Source organism: Ostrinia nubilalis, chromosome 22 (genome assembly GCF_963855985.1).
Source record: "Ostrinia nubilalis chromosome 22, ilOstNubi1.1, whole genome shotgun sequence".
Lineage (NCBI taxonomy): Eukaryota > Metazoa > Arthropoda > Insecta > Lepidoptera > Crambidae > Ostrinia > Ostrinia nubilalis.
Window position 1 is genome coordinate 3,525,743 of NC_087109.1, and position 23,917 is coordinate 3,549,659.

Consider the following 23,917-nt stretch of genomic DNA (forward strand, 5'->3'; position numbering starts at 1 on the left):
AATTTAGTTTTTTGCAAATTTAGTGTATTAATTAATGTGAAATAAATAAAATAATATTTACCGATGGAATGTAATGTTGTCCTTTTCAAGATTTGATGTTTCAGATCTCTTCTTACAATTAAAAACACTGCAATTCACCATTTTTATCGCAGCACGTTACTCTTCAATAGTGACATTTGGAATATGTCATTGGTGGCGCTGCAACTAGTTTTTATAAACTGAGTGAACCACTGGTCTACTTACATTGCTAGAGGGGATTGCCTGTCAGTTCCACTCCTGTTATTTCTGCTCTCTGCATTTTAGTGAACCGTAATCAACCACATCTGACAGAAGTTAAAATAAGCGACAAGCTTGCCATTTGCCATTGTCAAATCAGGAAGCTGTCATTCTTGTCATTTTAAATTAGCGCATTCTTTTCTACTTTACGAACGTGATTTAAACACAAACCAAGCATTAATTAAAACAAAATAATGCACCTAAAAATAAAGTAGTGTTCATCCAAGTTAAATTATATGGTTCGTGACTGTGTTTATCATATTTGTCAAAAATGTTTAACTACAAATACCTTAGTCGGGAGCATCTCGAAGGATTCGATAACTACAAGGTATTTTAAACGATTAATTACACTTAATTCTGCTCATTATTTATGTAGAGATCTTGCCACAGCTACTATTTTACGTCGTAATTATGTATTTGATGACATAACCTATACATTATCGATCGGATAGCGCATGTAAAGTTATAACAAATACGCCAGTCGCCACAATGTAATAAACGGATAAAATTGTAACACCACGTATTACCGGTTGGCGTACTAATTCTATTTTTAAGATAATAAGGTTATCATTAACAATGTTATACCTAATTGAATTAAAAAACTGCTGTTTATGCCAAAATGCAATGAAAATGTATTAATCACAAGCACGCAAAAGTTTAAGAAAAGAATGTTATGTTGTTTCATATTTACTAATAAAATTCATCAAGAAATCAGAACACGTCATCTATTAGGATTAATATTTTGTAAAATCTTTCATATTAATGAAATTAATGCAAAAACCTGGAGACACATTTACTGACAATTTCATAGAAATATGTTTAATGTAATAACATACACAATGTAACATTTACAGACCACAAAATGACCAAATTAGCAAACGGATTGTGAACTTTATATGTGCAGTTTAAGGTTCGAGTTCAGTTATCTCTTTAGTCCCATTGAATCATTCGTAACTCACCAAACAATAGTTTTTCTGTTGTCTGGTTTTGTGACACGTGAGACGTTATCAGAATTCGTCTTTGCATAGTTTGACTTGCTCCGTCTAAATGAAATGTATTCTATGTATTTGTACCTGTACCCTTCGTTTGTTCATTCATTTTAGCTGAATGACTTCCACTGCTGGACAAAGACCTCCAAGGATTTCCACAAAGACTGGTCCTGCCCCCGCCCCCTGCCCTGCGGCCGCCGCCCGCATCCAGGCACCTCCCGCGACCTTCACCAGATCGTCGGTCCACCTAGTGGGTACTTAATGGCAAATAAAATATGTATTTAAATTTGTTTTACAGTACATGGCGATCGACACAAGCCCTCTTAGTGTGTATGTCATGCACCCTTTCTGGGATAGAGTTGTTAAGGTAAGTTTACTTTGAAATAATAATCTATTTATTAATCAAAACACATGTCTAGACACATTAGATATGTGAAATTAATAAGTCTGTTATTTCTAAAACTTCCTCACTAATTAGCTGTCTAAAAGGTAAAATCCTACTAATATTATAAATGTGAAAGTTTGGATGTCTGGATGTTTGTTACTCTTTCACGCAAAAACTACTGAACGGATTTTGTTTAAACTTTACAGTATTATTGTTTATAACCCAGATTAACATATAGGCTATAATTTATGAGGAAATGTGACAAATAAATTTCAATAAATAAATAAGACGTGTCTAAAAAGCGCCAACTATCGTCATTGGTTAAAATCTACAGCGCTGGACAAACTACTGTTTTTGACGTTCGTTAATATTCATACGGAGGAAGCCGTGAAACGCCATCTATCAACAAGATATCTAACGGGGGTAAACCGAGGTCTACGCGTACAAACAAAGTCGCGGGCGGCCGCTAGTAGTCAATATTTTACTTTAAACCAATAAGACTTTAAACCAAGAAAACGCAGCGTGGGACGTCCACCCACAAGGTGGACCGACGACCTGATAAAGGTAGCAGGAAGGCGCTGGATGCAGGCCGCTACCAACCGTGCGATGTGGAAGTCATTGGGGGAGGCCTATGTTCAGCAGTGGACGTCCTGTGGCTGAAATGATGATGATGATGAATAAGACTTAAACCAATTTTTTTATTAACACTTTCCCGGACCTTTAACTGCTATAGTATTCATAACAATTAAACTTCTATTGTGTCTGGGTTACTGTCCATGAGCATTAACTTAAGTTATTGTTAAAGTGATAACTTTAAAGGTTTTTTACCATGTCAAAAGTTATCATTAATTGATTATAAATAACAAATTAATTTAATAATTGCTATTATCATGCCTAATTAAATAATTATTGACTCTGTGAAATCTGTGTCACACGACCCACTTCAACGATAAATAGATAAAGAAAGAGTTATCAATTTGACGGACATGTAGCCAAATATATGAATTAGGACAGTAAAAAAATCGTCGAGGTTTTGTTATTTTTTAGTTGGAAATAGAGGCAAGAACGCAAATCACATGCCATATCAACATTCCAGCATGTGGAAAAATGTGGAGTTCATGAAGCTATGAAGTAGGATGGGTCTCCTGGGGTCGACTATAGGTCCCTCTCACCCAAGCACTTGATTCGCCTTATGAATAGGATTTTTGCGGATGAGAGGGAAAGATAGGGAAGCACAAAAGATCCCAATGGGTCGAAGTTCACTGCGCTCATGCGTGACCCTGAACAAGATAAAATAAGAATCTTATTGCTCCAGCTACTTGCACTTTCTTATTCATAATCTTACTAGCTTTCCGCCCGCAGCTTCGCCCGCGTGGAATTTTGTCTGTCACAGAAAAACTTGATCGCGCGCGTCCCTGTTTCAAAAACCGGGATAAAAACTATCCTATGTCCTTTCCCGGGACTCAAACTATCTCAATGCCAAATTACATCAAAATCGGTTCAGTGGTTTAGGCATGAAAGCAAGGCAGACAGACAGACAGAGTAACTTTCGCATTTATAATAGAAGTATAGATATAGGTAGGTTCTTATTCACATACAAGTTACTGTTCTTCAAGCTACTATTGGCATTTCAATAGCCGCTTTTGACTATACATAGGTAGGTGTATCATGTGATTTATGGGTTATCTAACAAAATGCTTGCAAGATTACAAGCAAAAGCGAATCGTACGATATCGGTCAAGATAAGGCAATTGTTATACAAAAACAATGCGGAATACAAACACAACGCATAATAATACGCGTAACATCGTGACTAGTAATTAAGGTGTTCTTACAATGGATGCGTCCAGCGCCTTCCTGCTATATTTATGACTAGCTTTCCGCCCGCGGCTTCGCCCGCGTGGAATTTTGTCTGTCACAGAAAAACTTTATCGCGCGCGTCCCTGTTTCAAAAACCGGGATAAAAACTATCCTATGTTCTTTCCCGGGACTCAAACTATCTCTATGCCAAATTACATCAAAATCGGTTCAGTGGTTTAGGCGTGAACAGAGTTACTTTCGCATTTATAATATTAGTATAGAAGTACAGATATAGATTCTTAATCACATACAAGTTACTGTTCTTCAAGCTACTATTGGCATGTCAATAACCGCTTTTGACTATAAATACATGTATCATGTGATTTATGGGTTATCTAACAAAATGCTTGCAAGATTACAAGCAAAAGCGAATCGTACGATATCGGTAAGATAAGGCAATTGTTATACAAAAACAATGCGGAATACAAACACAACGCATAATAACACGCGTAACATGGATGCGTCCAGCGCCTTCCTGCTACCTTTATGATGTCGTCGGTTCACCTTGTGGGTGGACGTCTCACGCTGCGTTTTCCGGTACGCGGCCTCCACTCCAGAACCTTGCTGCCCCATCGACCGTCAGTTCTGCGTACTATGTGCCCTGCCCATTGCCACTTCAGCTTGTTAATCCGTCGGGCTATGTCAGCGACTTTAGTTCGTTTACGGATCTCCTCATTTCTGATTTGATCTCGTAAAGATACACCGAGCATAGCCCTCTCCATAGCACGCTGTGCAACTTTGAGCTTCTGTATAATTCCTATAGTGAGAGGCCACGTTTCCGAACCATAAACCAGGCACTTTTCAGCATGCCACAATAAAATTAATTAGTTATGTATGCACCTAAATGTTACTCGCTGAATAAAGTAATTTCTATTCTGTTTTTGCAGTTATTTCCTCGTTGGGTGGCTCCAAACGTGCTCACTTTCGCTGGCTTCCTACTAACAGTACTGGACTTCTTTTTGCTCTCGTACTATGATTACTCGTACTACGCGGCCAGCTCTCTCGCCCGTAATGAAACAAGCGTGGAGCCTCTGGCGGCGCCCCTACTACACGAAGAGGTCATACCGCGCCCGCTGTGGTTCGCATTGGCCGTGTTTCTGTTCTTGGCGTACACGCTAGGTGAGTTTGGACCTTATTTGACAGCAGTAAAGCCGAGAATCCGTTAGCTACTTCACACTACGCGGCCAGCTCGCTCGTAACGAGTCAAGCGTGGAGCCCCTGGCAGCGCCCCTTCAACACGAAGAGGTCATACCGCGCCCGCTGTGGTTCGCATTGGCCGTGTTTCTGTTCCTGGCATACACGCTAGGTGAGTCTGGACCTTATTTGATAGCACTAAGGTTGAGATTCCTTTAGCTACTTCACACTACGCGACCAGCTAGCTCGCTCGCAACGAGTCAAGCTTGGAGCCCCTGGCGGCGCCCCTACAACACGAAGAGGTTATACCGCGCCCGCTGTGGTTCGCATTGGCCGTGTTTCTGTTCTCGGCATACACGCTGGGTGAGTTTGGACCTTATTTGATAGCAGTAAAGCCGAGAATCCGTTAGTTACCTCACTCTACGCGGCCAGCTCGCTCGCTCGCAACGAGTCAAGCGTAGAGCCTCTGGCGGCGCCCCTACAACATGAAGAGGTCATACCGCGCCCGCTGTGGTTCGCATTGGCCGTGTTTCTGTTCTTGGCATACACGCTAGGTGAGTCTGGACATTATTTGACAGTACTAAGGTTGAGATTCCTTTAGCTACCTCACTCTACGCGGCCAGCTCGCTCGCCCGTAACGAGTCAAGCATAGAGCCTCTGGCCGCGCCCCTACAACACGAAGAGGTTATACCGCGCCCTCTGTGGTTCGCATTGGCCGTGTTTCTGTTCTTGGCATACACGCTGGGTGAGTTTGGACCTTATTTGACAGCAGTAAAGCCGAGAATCCGTTAGCTACCTCACACTACGCGGCCAGCTCGCTCGCTCGCAATGAGTCAAGCGTGGAGCCCTTGGCAGTGCCCCTACAACACGAAGAGGTTATACCGCGCCCGCTGTGGTTCGCATTGGCCGTGTTTCTGTTCTTGGCATACACGCTAGGTGAGTTTGGACCTTATTTGACAGCAGTAAAGCCGAGAGTCCTTTAGTTGTCCGCATTCTCCTCTCTAGTGAAAAATAGTAATGCAAATCTTTGACATAAAAAAAGAAAAATAATGCCTACGGTAACACGAAACAAAAATTAGTGAATATTGATTACTTGCTACTAACAGTCTGATTACTTGTCACTGAGAATCTGATTACTTGTCACTGAGAGTCTGATTGCTTGTCACTAAGAGTCGAATTACTTGCCACTGAGAGTCTGATTACTTGTCACTGAGAGTCTGATTACTTGCCACTGAGATTCTGATTACTAGCCACTAAGAGTCGGATCACTTGTCACTGAGAGTCTGATTACTTGCCACTGAGAGTCTGATTACTTGTCACTAAGAGTCTGATTACTTGCAACTGAGATTCTGATTACTAGCCACTAAGAGTCGGATCACTTGTCACTGAGAGTCTGATTACTTGCCACTGAGATTCAGATCACTTGCTACTGCAATATAGACAATATGCCATTATGTTACAGACGGCATCGACGGCAAGCAAGCTAGGCGGACGCAGACCTCTGGCCCTCTGGGAGAGCTATTCGACCACGGACTGGACTCGTACTCAGTATTCTTCATCCCAGCCTGTCTGTACTCCATATTTGGACGTCTGGACTTCTCCATTCCGCCTATAAGGTCAGTCATAGATACTTTACAATAGGGATGTTATGGATATGTAGTTTCGGTTATGGATACGGTTACGGATATAAGAATAATATTACACCGGTTACGGTTATGGATATTTTTTTATTTCGGATATCCGAAAGTTTCGGTTACGGCAATCTGTGTTTTAGAATGCAATTTGCAATAGTTGTCCAACACGGTACATTCATGGCCGCACACTTCACATCGAATAAAAAGTAATAAACAAATAAAAATTCATACTAGATGGCATTCTAAAGGTAAATCAGGTTGTTATGCCTTTACATATAATGCTATACAAAAAATAATTTAAACTGCCTACATCCGAAACTATAAGAAACTTTTGAATCGGTTACGGTTACGGTTTCGGATATTTTTTTATTTCGGATATCCGAAAGTTTCGGTTACGGTTACGGATATCCATAACATCCCTGCTTTACAATGTATGTAATACCACCAAATCACCGATCACCAGTTGGCGCTACTGTCTTCGGCCTCTAGAAAATGACAGTGACCTTCCTCTACAGTGGCGCCTACTGGGTCCCCGAAAGCGCTAATTTGTAATGTCTCCAATCCTTTCGCGTTTCATCTCTAGTCCACACTCCAGTCACGCTCCATATTCATTCCAGCTGAGGTGAATTCGGTAGCGTGGTAAAGTTCACGCAAAAACAAAGACGAAACAACAGATTTAAGCACTTTCCATTATAAGTCCGAACATCTTATTTTTTCACTAAAACACAGGAAATGTTTGTGAAGCGTTTGACTTGCGTTTGAGATAAAGTAACTTTTTGTCAGCTTTTACACAAAGACGCAGTTGCATTCCGTTTACATTACAACTTCGTTTGAACTAGCTGTCAAAGCGACACCGCGATACGAATTTGTGCAAACAGCTGATTTTTGTTCGTCGTCCAGTCGCGTTGCAGTTGAAAATATTTAGCGCAATCGAGACGCTGGTGACCCTAATTCAAAGACGTCAGAGGCTTTAGTGAAATATAAATAACTTTTGTCTTTCCAGAATGTACTATGTGATGTGGAATCTTCTTTTGAATTTCTACATCAGCCACTGGGAGAAATACAACACCGGTGTCCTGTTTCTACCTTGGGGGTATGACTTCAGTATGTGGGTAAGTAGGACAATCTAAGCCCACAGGATGTAAAACATATCGCCCCCCAAAAGATACTACTCTACTTAATAGATGCAGGACTCGGACTGTAAGGAAAACATCAGGTTTTAAACCTTTGTTTGTCACCTGTCAAAGGAATTTGTCATCTGGAATGGAGGGAAGTCGAACCTTAATTTCGAACTCCTCCTATGTTCTTCTGATTAATTTCGTTGCGGGTCCAATGACAGTTTAACTTTCCCCCGGGACAAACTTGACCTTCATTGGCTGGGTTTTTGTGGCGGTCAAGCTGTAGATCCTGACTACACAGGAGTTGCAGTGGTGGGAACGAGAGGTGGGAATAGTCCCGTCTAAGGAAAACATTGGCGATCACAATAGATCGATAGCGGTCGCAGTGATACTAGGACTTGATAGAACTAGAATAGCCGCTCACGACAAAAAAAAGGGATTTTTTAAACATTCATGCATCTCATTTGATGCAAAATGATGATCAGGCCGAAGGTGGAAGCGAGCTTCACCTGGAGTCCCGTTAAACCTTCTTCCGGCAAAAGGTCATAGCACACTTATCAACTCGGAAAGGGATCAACACCTTTAGCCTTTAGCCGCGCTGTCAACCGAGGCGAGGCGTTTACATTACGGTGCGAATAAGTGTGCGTTGCAGTACGAAGTTTTATACGAATAAAGCCATGTATTCATTTGGCAACATTTGTTGATAAACACTTTATAAACTATTCATAAACAATGTTTCATTATCTCTGTAAACAGTTTATAAACAGTCCCTAAACATAGGTGATGAAACATTGTTTATGATACATGTTGCCGTGCTCCCCGCTATGAGTGGAGAGCAAGTCAGTGTGCACGGCCAAGTTTCAGAAACCTGTGTTTATGGTCAACTTGTTTCATACTAGTCATAAACAGTTTATCAACAAATGTTGCCTAATGAATACATGGCTTAATACTGACCGTCTCGAGTTGATTACGATACGGTTACGATCCGTTTCGTGGTTGATATGTGTGCTTCGGCCTTACGCGAAATTGCATTCGCAATAATAGTGACTGAGTTTCTTGCGCTGCTTCTTCTCAGCACTGGCCCATTGATTGTCCCGAAGCAGTGGTAGGGTTAATACTGGGACGTGTAAAAGTGCTTTTTAAAAGCCCATTTGCAAAAATAAATGAGTTTTTATGAAGATATAATTCTATAATAGGGTGTGTTTACCTACAGGCGTCCACGCTATGCTTCCTATGGACGGGCTTGCGCGGCACGGCGTTCTACAAGCGATACGCATTCGGCTCGTACACGCTCGCGAACGTATTCGAGATCGCAATCTACGCCACGGGAGTGTGTACAAACCTGCCTGTCTCTGTCTACAATGTGTACAAGTAAGTCAAATTCAAAATGTATTTATTTGCATAGACTTTTAAATAGACTTACATAGCAGTCATGCCGAGAGTACATATGTAACTCATATAAAAAAATGTCGCGTTGAGACCCGTGTTTCTCTATTTTACTTACTGAAAACATTGAATTTTCGGATAGATCCAGTGATTCTGTAACCTATTACTGATACCGTTAGAAAGAGCTCGTGAAGCAGTTTTAGGATCAGTAACCAGTTTTTCCTTAACTTGTGTAGTTTAGAAATAATCGAGTGAGATCACTTATCGTTTCCACCCTGTATGTAATTGCCTGTGTGTGTCCATTGTATCTTTCTTTCATTTCAGATCGTACAAACTGCGCACGGGCAAGATGCGTTCCGTTTCCGAGGCGCTGCGGCCGCTGTGGTCCTTCCTAACGGTGTTCGCGGTCTGTTCTCTGTGGGTGCACCGCTCGGCGCGGCTGCCCGGAACTGATCTCAGGGTGTTGTTCCTGCTCATCGGAACTGTGTTCAGCAACGTGGCCGTAAGTGGGGACGTTTACCCTATTTGACCCAAACAACAACGTGGCTATCAATGGGAGCCTTTACCCTATTACACTCAACATGGCTGTAAATGGGAGATTTTACCCTATTTTACTCAACCTGGCTGTAAGTTTGATCATTTATCCTATTTTACTCAGCCACGTTACTGTAAATAGGAACATTCACCCTATTTTACTCCACATGGTGTATGTAAATGGGAGCCGTGACCCTATTTATTCGACGTGGCTGTAAGTGGGAGCCTTTACCCTATTTTATTCATCTTGGCTGTAACATTTACCCTATTTTACTCAACAAGGTGTCTGTAAAGGGGAGCCTTTACCCTATTTTGCTCAATAACATGACTACAAGATGGCGACGTCCTTAGCAAAATGAGTGTTAAAAATACCTAAAAAAACCCCGTGCCGCTCCAATACCTCAGGCACTAACTGAAATGGTTTAGATAAGTTACTCAAAATAAACTTGTATAGTGTACGTTAATATACCTGATGTACGTAATTATATCAATGTACGTTTTAAGTATATGTTCAGGTATATTATTGTTGTTGTCCACTTTATAAGTTCAAGTCCACAAAACGCACGTCAGAAGGTTGGAACAGTAAAACATGTGAATTCTTTAAAGGTGTATTTGCGACTAAAATAAAACTGGCGGGCTCAGCCAAGTAACAGTATAACTATTGTTTTCTATTGTTGATTGTATTGGGCAATGATGTGGGAACGCAGGACGCTACTCAATACGCTCTGTTCATTCATAAAGTTAATTTATTACTCTGATTAATGTGTACCTATACAGGGTGTTAGGTAAATGGGTATATGAGCCGACACTAGCCCATGTTAACATGGGCATATAAATGGTATGGTGAAGTCAGAAAATTGATATCTTCATTTTAATTATTTTAATTTTCATACAAATCGGATTTTATAAAATTTATTTTGTATGAAAATTAAAAAGAAATAAATGATGATCTCAAATTTCTAACTTCACCATACCATTTATATGCCCATGTTAACATGGGCTAGTGTCGGCTCATATACCCATTTACCTAACACCCTGTATATAGGAATTTTAAATTTCTGCTTCAGTGTAGGCTGATAGTCAGCCAGATGAGCAACCAGCGCTGCGAGTTCGTCAACTGGCTGCTATGGCCGCTCCTGCTGGCAGCAGCGGCGTCGGCGATGGCGCCGCAGCACGAGATGACCGCCTTCTACGCGGTCACTGCGCTAGCAGTGGCGGCGCATGTGCACTACGGCGCTTGCGTGGTAAGTACAGCTTTACAAACCCTATAAATACAGGGTGTTAGGTAAATGGGTATATGAGCCGACACTAGCCCATGTTAACATAGGCATTTAAATGGTATGGTGAAGTCAGAAATTTGATATCATCATTTTAAAAATTTTAATTTTCATACAAATCGGATTTTATAAAATTTATTATGTATGAAAATTTAAAAAAATAAAATGATGCTATCAAATTTCTGACTTCACCATACCATTTATATGCCCATGTTAACATGAGCTAGTGTCGGCTCATATACCCATTTACCTAACACCCTGTATAAATGTATAAAAACGGAACAAAGACAGTACGTTATGCCGACAATCGATAGCGCGACTGCACATTAGCTCGACCAACGTTAGCGCGACAGAACGATGGGGCGACAAACGAAAGCACGACAGGACTTTGGAGCGACAAACCCTAGCGCCACTACGTTTGTAGCACCTTTGTTTCTCGCAACTATGATATACACTCAATAATGAGTGATAATTTTAGAGAAAGGAAATTTTTGAAAACAAAAACATGCAAAAACACAACTTAACATAAAAATTATCATTTTTACGGTCACCACCATAATTTCATATTTTCCGAAAGTCACACACTTATTTATAGTGATATGATAATGTGAAATGATAAATAACTGTGTACTGAACCCATACGAGAAAAAATCATAAAGTAACAATTCAATAATTAATTAATTATAAATAAACTAGCTTTCCGCCCGCGGCTTCGCCCGCGTGGAATTTTGTCTGTCACAGAAAAACTTTATCGCGCGCGTCCCTGTTTCAAAAACCGGGATAAAAACTATCCTATGTCCTTTCCCGGGACTCAAACTTACTCTATGCCAAATTTCATTAAAATCGGTTCAGTGGTTTAGGCGTGAAAGCAAGACAGACAGAGTTACTTTCGCATTTATGATATTAGTATAGATTAAATTATAATTTTATCAAAATTTAATACACTCGATGTAATCTTACAGAACGGCATTTCAAGCTAAACATTGTGACATCTTTTTTACGTAGTTGAAATGTACGCGATTTTGCAACAAAAATGTGTAGTCTAACTAATGTGCTGTCGACTGTACCAATCACCCTATCGATTATGGCTTACGAGCGCCTCTTAAAGCGAGTCTTAAATTGGCCGGTCAACGCAACGACTCCGTGGCGCAACGGTAGCGCGTCTGACTCCAGATCAGAAGGTTGCGTGTTCAAATCACGTCGGGGTCAATGCTTACTTTTTGTTTATTTTTTATACTTTCTTTACTAGCATTTTTTTATTTTTTGTTAATCTTCTCTTCTATATATATATAAAAATGAAACCCGTTTTCCGTTGTCACGACATAACATGAAAACGGCTTGACCGATTTGGCTGATTTTTTTTTTGTAGTTTTCTAATACTCTGTACAAGGTTTTTACGGAAAAAAATATAAAGAAAATCTCTACGCTAAGGCGGTACGAAGTTCGCCGGGTCAGCTAGTTATTAATAAGTTAAATTCTTTAAGTACTGAACAAAATAAATGAACTACTAAAAGCGATCTACAATACCTACCTACCTACTTATTGATAATGAAAATAATTATGTTTTTTTTTATTAAATTATTTTATAAAAATAAGTAGGTACGTAACTTAAAACTACATTAATTAAAAATGCTAGTTTATACAGTCAATGTTGATAAGGAGACAGATTGGACATTTTTTTTTTAACTAATTCATAATTTTTGAATGAAATAAGTTTTGGTATTTTAGATTTTTTCATCGTCTCTACCTGTTAATTTAAATGGAATTTCATATTTTATACATATTTTTTCACGTTTAAATTTTTTTTTTCGTTTCACAGGTACGTCAAATGTGCGACCACTTCAGGATAAGCTGCTTCCACATAAAGCAGCGGACAGATTGACTCTTAGCCGACGATGCGTGCTAGCGTAACACAGGCGACATATCCATTCACGCGTACATACAAACACACAGAGGCTATTCATTGACGTTTTAAGTTTACAGTGCGTACGAGTCGACTGATAATTTTGAATTTGGAATGTCAGTCGCGTTTAAAAATAAGTTGTTTATTTTCTTTTTTTAAAAAGGATATTGGGTCTTTTTGATGGAGCGCCAGTAACACCAGTGTGCAATCCAGTGTAAAAATACTCTTTCAGAACTTTTTTTTTATTATAGTACTGTTTTTTATAAAAATAAGTGCACACATTTAGTACAATTTAAATACAGAAAAATGCGTTAGAAAAAGGTGCTCCCAAGAGCCACTCGGATATTATTTATTTATTTGGTACATATGTATTTATGTACCTACACTGTTAAATATACAAAATATAGCTCAATGAATAGTCTCTAAACAATAAAAAAATCGTAGATATAAATTATACATTGACTTGGCATTATTGTGCTGCTGTTAAATTAATTTCCTTCGAAAAACTTAAAATGTGGGAAAAAAGCAACGCAATAGTTACGTTCAGGTTAAACCACACAGTCTAGTGCACTTAAAGCTTTACATTTGCATATAGAACTTGACAATTCTGTAAGGCTTTTAAAACTGAATATAATAATAATAATAATAATAATAAATAGTTTATTTCCAAACCATAACACTAATACAGCTTAAAATCTTAATCACGTTAATTAACAACTTCGTGTTTAAGCAAATTTGTTGTTCCCCTGACCTTCAAAATAGGAAAAACCTGAGCTTTGAAGGGTCAGTGGTTCGGTTCGGAATATAACATGTTCATTACATAATGCCCAGTGCAAGATTCCAAATAATTAGATAGTGACTTTGTAAGTATAAATGAATGAAGGGTATGGTCGAAAAGGGGTCAAACTACCTGAAAATGACTTCCTTAATTGATTTTGAACTCTACACTGAAGGGAATAAAATTCAACATCCATTAGAGCCATAATTTGGGGAAGCTTGACTTACTGCCGATCATATCTACACGCCTACTCGAAAATATATAATATAAATGTTACGTTATAAAGATTGTACCAGTGAGCAAAAGAGTAACAGTAAAAAGAATGCTGAAAAACGCCCTTATTTTTATAGCTTTCCATTTACCAATAGAAATATACATAATAATATACCTGTTGTTTGTCTATAGAAGCATAGTTAATTCTTAAAATTATGTATTACAATATCCAATAAAAATGCATAATAAAAAAAATATTGAACTTCCAAAATTGATCATTTTCGAAGCATAGATTAAAGATTATAAAGCGCGCGAAACTAGGTCACCAAATTATAATCTATAGTCGCGAACTTAAAAAGAATTTTGTTGTAGTTAAATGTGACGCCATACTTTTTTAGTGTTTTTTTTTCTGGATATTGTAATATAGATTTTATTTAAAAAAAAATTACACTGGACCAGCATTCTGTTTTTCATGTCAGTATTTTTTTTTTCTTTTCGTTACTCTTTTTTGTGTACATTCTTTAGTCCTTAAATGTTATAGCGCGCATTGTCAATTGTTTTAACTTATTATTATAATAAGTTTATTATTTCCATTAGGTATAAGTTTTTAATTAATACCAATAGTTTCTCGAATATTTAACTATTGATCCGTAATAAAAAAATAATTTCTTTCTTAATTAATTACTTTCATGAACTGGTTTTACAAGAATCGCTGTATATTTTGTTAAAATCTTCATAAAGCACTAATTAATTACCAAAATTATGTGTTTTTAACGAATTCTCGGTAAATTTGATAATAATTCGAGAAATTAATGGTTCTTTTTAAATATTTTGATTCCTCTAAGATGGAGTCGTACGATTGCTATTAAATTGACCTATCACAGCTAATCGATTTTAAACCGTATGCCTTTACTGTAAGCTTCAAAATCGAAGGAGGCTTACCATTAACCATATTACCATATTAGACAGGCCAATCAAGTTAAATAAAAAAACTTTTCTGAACCTTAACCCAAAGCAATAAGGTTTAATATTCTCACTGTTTATCGGTTGAAGGTGAGCATTTTGACATCTGTCAGAATACGATTCGAAACGTTTTAAATATGGCGACACATAGTCGTCATAGATTGTGTTGTAATCAATATTGCACCCTATATCTATTGTTTGTAAGGGTGATTTTATTTATGTTCTCTGACTTTTTTTCAGTGTTTTAAGAGGACCTTTGTATTATTATAAGAATAAAATACTGAACACTGAATATGTTTATATTAGAATCAAGCAGTACAAATAATTATTTATTTGTTTGTTTTACAGCGTTGTTTATTTCTAGATCTCTTTTAAAACATATTAGAAGTACACGTATTTGTATTTTATTTTGTACGGCGCCAGCGCATCCTAATAATATTTATAGCAAAATAGCACCTATTGAAACTTGCATAAGGTGCAACGTTTATTGTTCTGACGGCTGTAGTCAGCGTCAAATAATTCATGACACCCAAAGTGACCAAAAAATTGACAACACATCCATAATCTATAGATCTTTTCATCCACGAAGACACGCCCACCAATTTTGGTCTCGGTCGCGCGGGGTGCGGGGAGTTTGATCCGAGCAATCCGAGCAGCATTATTGTAGTGTGCGTGTGCACTCATGGATAATTAAGCGTGTACCGATAACACTCAAACATTCGCGGAAGAAGGATGGGGCGCGTCTTCGTAGATGGCACTATCTACAGGATGTTAGGTAAATGGGTATATGAGCCGACACTAGCCCATGTTAATATATGCATGTTACGGTTAATGTGATAAATTGAAAATTATTAATAACAACCGGTTATTATGTACCGACAGTCGCGGTAAAAGTGATAAATTAATCACATTTAACAGTGATTATTTAATAATTCAACCTTAGTACTAACAAATTTCATAAAAGAGAACAACATCTTGTGTACGTGCTCGTGTACAGCCAAACTTTTGAACGTTTTGATATCATATATTAATATAATTTGGCTTAATGAGTTTGGAATGTTTCTTGCATAATATTATTATTACATTTCCATGATGCCTATAACATAATGTTTTGATTTAAAGTGAAAAATAGGTTAAGGTGCGGCGGGGGTGGCCCTTGGGCCACCCCTAAGCCGCCTATTTAGTTTTATACACACATAAATGACCTCATATTAATCACATTTACCTAATCATGCGGTAATTATTCATAATAACCGGCGATTATTCATAATTTTCACATTTATCACTTTGACCGTAACATGCATATAAATGGTATAGTGAAGTCAGAAATTTGATATCATCATTTTATTTTTTTAAATGTTTATTATACAAAATAAAATTTATAAAATCAGATTTGTATAAAATTAAAATAATGATATCAAATTTCTGACTTCACCATACCATTTATATGCCCATGTTAACATGGGCTAGTGTCGGCTCATATACCCATTTACCTAACACCCTGTATAATTGTAACAAAGACGTGTTGCGAACTTATTAGCTATTTTTGTGTCACGAACTATTTGAAGCTGACTGTACCAACACCATTTTAGTACATATTAATTTACATAATGTACTTACATTATATTTCACGTTGTTCATAATCATGTTGTATTTTTGTGCACTCGATAATTTTAGATAATGGTATTATTATAAGTATAATTATTTCTAGTTTTAACAGTTATTTTAATAAGCTTAAGTATTACTTGTTAATTTATTAACATAAAGCACAAAGGTTATAAGTATAATCTGTGTCATTTTCTGTAAAGAAAGAGAGAAAAAATATTTACTTGAGACAGGTACAGTCAGCGTCAAAAAGTGGCTAACTAGCTAAAAAGTTGACAACACAACCTTATTCTGCGTACTTTTTGGCTACTTTGAGTGTCACGAACTAGAGCAAAACTGACTGTACCAAAAATAAAAACAAATGTAGCTAGAAAATGTACTAGATTATGTTTTGGCCTGTATTCAGACTAATATACTCAACATCAAATAAATTGCACCTTCCGCGACGCGAACTTTAAAGATTTTCTTCTGACACAATCATGGTGCCCCAACAATATTGGTGTTATTTGAAAGCCCAATAAATAAACTTAAAGAAAAACACATTTATTTTTTTTACAAACAATTAACTGGTACCATAAATGTGACTTGAAAAAAGGTTTCACTTGGGGCTCACCTCTGGGAACAATAAGACCAATTTTTGTGGTTATAAAACCAAATAATGATCACACGTGTCCTCTTTAACAGATGGATAGCGATTAATCCCAATTTATCAGTTTTATAGCCATAAAATTGGCTCAAGCGCAACTACCTATCTTTTGAAGAAGTCACTCTGGATCCTTCTAAAGACACATTTTTGGGGTAAAAACCTTTCCTTTAATGAAATGAAGCTTAGAACTAGGCTTTCAAAAGGTACCAATGTTGGTGGGAAGTGGGGATTCATACGTTTGAAAAGTGCTTGTTGCGGGAGATGCGATTTATTTGAAGCCGAGTGTATTATAACAACTACCACCGGCTTAGTCTATATTAACTTTCCAGTATGTTTACTGTGAGATTTATTGAGATTATTTAAGTGTAATGTTATGCCAACTTTTTCATCTGGAACTACATTTTATTTTCATATTTGAAAAAACTAATATTAATTACCTTTTCTTTTACACTCTACATGAAATTGTAAGGTAAATTGACATGAGAATAAGACAAGAACAGCTAGGGACTGGAATTCGTTGCCTGCTGTCTTTCCCGAACACTATAATCCGGGCCTTTTCAAGGCGAGAGTGAATAGGCACTTACAGGGCAGATATGTACCATCCTAGACTGCATCTCACTCCCTTCTATGATCTGAGATCTCACTTAACATCAGGTGCGATTGCGGTCAAATACCTGCCTGTTTTGCATAAAAAAAGTTTTCTAAGCTATCACTCTATCTTGTCTTTTAATTGTTTAATTTCTTAGTTAAAATAGCTAATTCGAACTTCAGATATTTATATGGAATTAGCAATGAATTAACTCTTATTTCTTTTCATTGTATGCATAAGATAAGCAAAAATGCAAAGTATGTAAAAGTAAATCATGGAATACCGTATTTATTATTTTATAATTGGTCTTCAATCAATATTGGCATTTAATATTTTATAAGTCGATACAGTTTCCTAATAGTCGGGACATATTATAGGTACATAATATATTTAACAAAATAATTGGTTAATTTAGTAAAAAAAAGTGTTTTGTGTGCATTTGTCAATGTTTTCATTCCATGTGTACCAACTATTAAGAAACTGTAGTTAATTTAAGTAACATAAATTGTAAATATTTATTAACATTCGGCAAAATCATTGGAACTCGTTTACAATCAACTTGTCGAATCTCAAGGTATTTCCTGATCGAAGAGAGGCCTAAATATTGTATAATGTATTTTGTAGTGTAACTGTTTAAGTAGTTAATATCATGAAGGCTTTGCCACACTGAATACGTTCTGCGGGCAGCGGTCAAGTCATTTTTTAAATGTTCATACAAAATAAAAATTATAAAATCAGATTTGTATGAAAATTAAAATAATGATATCAATTTTCTGACTTCACAATCACCATACCATTTATATGCATATGTTAACATGGGCTAGTGTCGGCTCATTTATATCCATTTACCTAACACCCTGTATACGCGCCGTACGTCCACATGAGTAAAGAAATACGTCTCTATACATTTTGTATTGATGCGATCTGACCGTGCGGGCACGAGCAAAGAACGCAAACCGCTGATAAATTGCATTGCAGATTGTATTGACCTGACCGAAAATGTTATTCATAAAATGATGCGGGCTGCGTTCACTTTGACCAGACCGCTGCCCGCAGATCGCATACAGTGTGGCAAATCCTTAATTCATACAAAATCAAGTGCCTCGTTTGTTAGTGAAGCTTTCTAGCGCATGTCGATTTTATGACACAATTCTCTACACTTCTATAATAACTTCACGATCGCTAAATGACTAGCAGCTTGATTTACGAGAACTCAAATTAAATTAGTCCCAATACTGGGACCGATACTGTAATATGTCAAAAAACCGGTGGGTGCATACCGATTTTTTTGGTACCTATTAACTTCAAACTAGGTACATTTTCGTTTCAAAAATAGCACTTAATACGATTGCAAAAGATGTCACAGTATTTAAATTGACATGCCGATGTATGTACGAATTAAAGATGTCCCATATGTGGGACACTAGACGAGTGTGCTAAGAACACCTAGCTTTATCTAAAATATTTTTTATTGTATCCTAGTGAAATATTTCTGTCCTTTTCTCAACCATATCATAATGAAAAGGACAAATATACGAGAGTAGTGTCAACAAATCGACTTAATAACAATATAATATACCTAGACATAGTTTTGGAAATGCTATAATGTGTATTACTATTTTTCTGAATTTCTAAACGATATCATGGCCATGGTTAGTGTTGATTTTAACGCTTCAATTGCGATGGACTATTACACATTTGTACTACAGTGGGTGGCAAATCAAACTATATTTTTTTTGTTGAAAATTAGCACTTATTATAATGGTTTAAGATGCCACAGTATTTAGCTTGACGTGCCATCCTTAGTACAGTCAGCGTCAAATAGTTCGTGACGTCCAAAGTGACCAAAAGTTGACGACACAACCTTATTCCTATGTAACTTTTTTTTTAATGGACGCGCGCTGGTAGCTTGAGGAGCTTTTCCAGCTTCACCGGGCAGAGTGGCGAGTACAGAAGGTACTCTAGCCGTTTGGCGATCGTCGGCGCGCGTGCCGACGAGGCCGAGTCTAGGCTTCGCGAAGCGAAGCCCAGGCTCGTCCGCGTCGGTCGCAGACAGACCGACGTTCGCGATCGGGCCGTATCGAGCGCATAAGGCGCCCGATCAGTTGCGAACCCAACTAGAGGGTTGCCCACCGCGGTGTTGGACCAAAGTCCAGCCTACGGCGGGCTCACTCTAGTGGGCCCGATCGAGGGGACTCCTATGTAACAAAGACGTTGCGAACTTTTTGGCTAATTTGTTGTCACGAACTATTTGACGCTGACTGTAGGAGGCCCAAATTCAAGCATCGTTTCCAAGCTTTCTGACATCAGTATTGTTAGATCGTACCATAAACCATAATTAATATGTTCAAGTCCCACCGAACAGTTCAACAGTTATGTTTAATACAAAATCGCAGTTGAAGTGTTAAATTGTTACTCAAATGGTTCCTTAAGCCCACTGTTAAAAACCGTTTCTTTCACTCGACCTGGTAACCTGGTATGAGTGAGTGAGATAGTGAAGATAATGTCGAAATAAGACTCACTGCAGACTACGCATCACTCCAAAACCTATTGAATTTTACAGAATTTGCGAAAAACAGATCTAATACATAAAAAATGTTTTGTTGAAGGTGTGAGATTACGTTAGTTATACAGGGTGTCCCTGTAAGTATGAATCAAACAAAAAGTAATCATGATGACCAATATTTTGGAGTCCTGGGCTTCTTATAATATTCACAGCTGATGCATAGTCTGTAGAAAATAGAAGGAACCCTAATATAAGGCAGAAACATGTTCTTCCCGAATTTGCCTTCATGTGATAGTATAGGTCTAAATTAGGGGGAATTATAAAACGAGCGACTAAAAAAAAACTTTGCGACTGATGATGGCATACTGTTTTAATACCTTGAGCGGTATGAATTTGACTAAGCGAAAAATTTACCAAACTAACGACGAATATTGATTAATAATAAAATCCAGAACGAGCTTACAAAATGTGGGTTTTGATTATTACATTTCAGACATAAAAATACTAAGGGAGAGTCCGCTAATTTGGACCAGTTTTTTTCAATCCCATTTTACACATAGTTTTCTTTTGTTTTTGCTAATGTCCATGGTATATAATAAAAGATACATTATTCAACTTACTATTTCATAAGTATTAATTAACATGATTGTTGTATATTTAGCACAAATCAACAAAGTACGAGTTCAGAGCTTCGGTCCAATTTAGCCAACCGGTTCGATAATTTGTACCACAGGGTTACTAAATTGGATTTCAATAAATTTCAAGCCTATAATAAAACTATGGCAAAATTTTATACAATACATTCTAAACAAATTAGGAAACGAAAAGGAACAGTAGGTAATAACATAGACAATCGATATTGTTTTCCACGTTATCACGATTATGAGTACAAGTTTTGTAATTCCAATTATCGTAACGCACACTTGTACCTAATCTACTTTGCCAGTCTTTTGCTTTCATTTATTGTTAGTCAAACATAACTACGCTATTATAACTTCAAAATATTTTTTTCCAAAAAATAAATTCAACATCCTTTGGTAAAGTTCCATACAACTTGATGTGGTACAATTTAGCCGACTAGGTGATAGTGCTTTTAAAAAATCGGTAAAAAATATAGCTTATAAATACCGAAAAATGTTTCAAATAATTGTAATCCTCACTAATTTACGCTTCTAAATAATATATTAGAAACACCCTGTGATTAAATTTAACAAAATTACAAACTAAACATGTATTGTCAAAAGTTACTTGAGAACAATGAAAAAATACTTTTCAAAATAAAACACACGTGTTTGTTGTCACGGCAATAACCACATGGCCGATATTAATTGATTTTAGTTGTGTACCGCTGATAGTTGCAATTACAAACATTCAATAAATACTTTACGAAATATGAGGGTGGTACAATTTACCCGGCGGTACAATATACCGAACTCTCCCCTATATATAATACTAAGTGAGCGACTAGAAATACAGAGAGGGCAACTTTAATATGAAGATACATTAGATTTTTCTAATTGAGGTTTTACTGAACGAACTACAAAAAAGTTAATTCTAAGCAAAGTTTTGTGAGCTGCTTTATTAATGATTATTGGTTACTGATATTATATTTGAGGTCTCATATTTTTTATTTTGATACGCTTTATTAATGAAAACTACAGATTGTTACAGCGCGCGAATTCGAATGGGGGCGGGGCGACTGTCCCGAATTTTTAACAAAATATGTATGCAAACACGTTTTGAGTCTAGCAATTCGGCTCAAACTAACAACACCGCCACTGGAAGCAAAACTGATACCTATTGGACAAACAAGAAAACGAGGCCGGCCCGCTAAGTCCAAGCCAGCACTTATCATACAGTGACGATGAGTAGGTAGAGCTCCTCAATCCTCATAGGTACCAATTAATGAACCTTATTAATAAGATTACTTTTTTTTGGGTTGACAGAAGCGACTTATTTTATTTTGTTTTTTGTTGATTCGATTTAAGAAAATACAAATTTATTTCATTTTTCGTAATACATTGTTTCATTTGATTAACTACCCTTAAAGGACAATGACCAAAAGTGGTCCAAATGTCCACCACCAATGAGACCTATATTGGCTTATAGTCCATTAAATAGAGATTAACTTTCAGTATGGGACGAAAAAAAAATAAGCTGTCAGTAAAAAGTTATGACTGTTCATTGAGTTATAATGTACTACGTACTAGAGAAGACATGTCAACTAGACTGTTTCTGGCACGCAAATAGGTCCATGGACCGAAATTCAATTAGTATGTGCTCAGCGGTTGCTGTGACAACACGCTTGAGTGCAGTTTTGTTTTTTGAAATATGCCATCCTATAGACGAAAATACTGTTCAAATAACTTCAGATACATATTAAGTAAAAATCAAGGAATGACTTTTTACCATTAAGTTGTACATTTATGCACTTTAAAACACTACTTTAATTTTAATTTGTTAATTACAAGGCGTCACCGCGGCGGCAGCCATTTTACGAAAATTTCAAAGAATAAAAATCGCAGACTTGACACTGACGCATAAATTAGTATACGAAAGGAAGGTTACATACAGCAATAAAAAGATTTTTTTAAAGATTATAAGCACTTTGTATTGCACAAATTACTAATAGTCCCGTCCAGCCCCTTGTGTTAAGCTAAATAAGCTTGGGTTACGGGTGGGCTCACACAATAGTCGTGCGGCATCATGGATCAAACTTGTTTGAATCTTACTGCTGTTGTTCGTATGCGACTGGTTAGTTAGTAAATATAGAGAGAGAGGCTAGAGATAGGCTAAAATTATAATAATTGTACAGTGTGTCTGGACACCAGTGTCCGACCCGTTAGGGCGCAGTAATATGATCAATTTAATCGACAAATCCAGTATTAAAAAATTACAGCTATTTTAATTTTTTTAGTTTCTGAGTCCGGATGGATTCATTTATTTACCAAATCTACCGATGTACAGGACCTATGAGTATAAAAGTGATTCGTTCGACAGCTGAAAAAATAAGCAATACGTTGTCATCAAAAGCTTCCATTTAAATTTCTTAGAAACACCTGAACGTAAAAAAATGATGCTTCTTTTTAGATTTTTCAATGTTACAAAAAACTAGAAAGTTTTACATGTTTAGATGCACTAAGTCATTACCTAAAAACTGATATACCTTGGCTTTAAATCAACTAGTCTAGGTGCAGCGGTGAAAAGGAGAGGTGGGAATAGTCCCGTAACTTCTACCTCACTGCTATTATACGTGTACTCAACCACTTTTTTTTTTTTTTTTTTTTTTTTTTTTTTTTTTATGGCTCGCGCGGTTTGCGCATTTGCCAATGTCAAGGTAGGGAAACGGATGTCAATAAAAAAGCGGAATTTCGGAATTTAGGGCTAGGATCAGTATAGGTAGGAACTGGTAGGAAGTGTTAATAGGAAATTAGGGAAACTAAACCTTTAAATTATTATTAGATAAATAAATAGAGATACATTTATATATAGAGAGGTCGTTCGTATATAAAAGAGAATTAATGCAAGTAGGAAAAGGGACACGGAGGGTCAGTAAGGAAGATATAAAAGAGGAGCGGTCATATTTAGGGCATGAAAATAGACAATGGTTTAGGTCACCCACTTCATTTGCGTCTCCACAGTCGCATTTGTCGCTGTTTACAATCTTTAATCTAGCCAAATGAAAGGGGAGGCAAACATGACCCAGTCGCATACGAATGAGGCTACTAGTCCCTGCCTTATCCAGCTTCAGTTTGAAAAACCACGGTTTGAGAGGAACATGTGGTTGAATATTCCTGTAGTGTTTCGCTTTAGTTTGACTGCTGTCAGTCCATTGACTTTCCCAAGATTCCCTAAGGGAGAGTTTGGGAAGTGAAAGTAAGTCATGACTGTAATTTTTATATGGAAACAGGTCACCACAGGAAATTGCATCATTAGCTAAGCGATCGGCCCTTTCATTCCCGGGAATATTACTGTGACCAGGAATCCAACCAAATACAACTTTCAAATCTTTTAAGAAGCAATTGTATAGTAGCCGCCTGCAATCCATGATTACAGGGTAGAAAGTATTTGACTTAAAAGGGAATTTAACAAGAGCTTGAAGAGCACTTTTTGAATCAGTG

At 37.2% G+C, this 23,917-nt stretch overlaps 2 protein-coding genes and 1 non-coding gene across 3 annotated transcripts in view; all 3 read left to right on the forward strand.

Annotated features, from left to right (window-relative positions):
• Positions 1-23,917, forward strand: part of LOC135082867 (dual specificity protein phosphatase 23-like) — a 239,321-nt gene that overhangs the window by 176,782 nt on the left and 38,622 nt on the right. The window lies entirely within an intron of this gene.
• LOC135082864 (ethanolaminephosphotransferase 1-like) lies at positions 367-13,197 on the forward strand. The gene is made up of 9 exons (XM_063977624.1): positions 367-604; positions 1,564-1,632; positions 4,398-4,629; positions 6,107-6,260; positions 7,282-7,390; positions 8,610-8,767; positions 9,107-9,284; positions 10,384-10,560; positions 12,413-13,197. The coding sequence occupies exons 1-9, from the start codon at positions 548-550 to the stop codon at positions 12,473-12,475; spliced, it is 1,197 nt and encodes a 398-aa protein (XP_063833694.1). The 5' UTR covers positions 367-547; the 3' UTR covers positions 12,476-13,197.
• Positions 11,731-11,802, forward strand: Trnaw-cca (transfer RNA tryptophan (anticodon CCA)). Its single transcript has one exon. It is a non-coding gene; the product is annotated as a tRNA-Trp (tRNA).

Coding starts and splice junctions, on each gene's coding strand:
- LOC135082864 (XM_063977624.1), top strand. CDS start 548: ATGTTTAACTACAAATACCTTAGTCGGGAGCATCTCGAAGGATTCGAT. Junction 1,633..4,397: donor TCTGGGATAGAGTTGTTAAG/GTAAGTTTACTT, acceptor CTGTTTTTGCAG/TTATTTCCTCGTTGGGTGGC. Junction 9,285..10,383: donor CTGTGTTCAGCAACGTGGCC/GTAAGTGGGGAC, acceptor TTTCTGCTTCAG/TGTAGGCTGATAGTCAGCCA.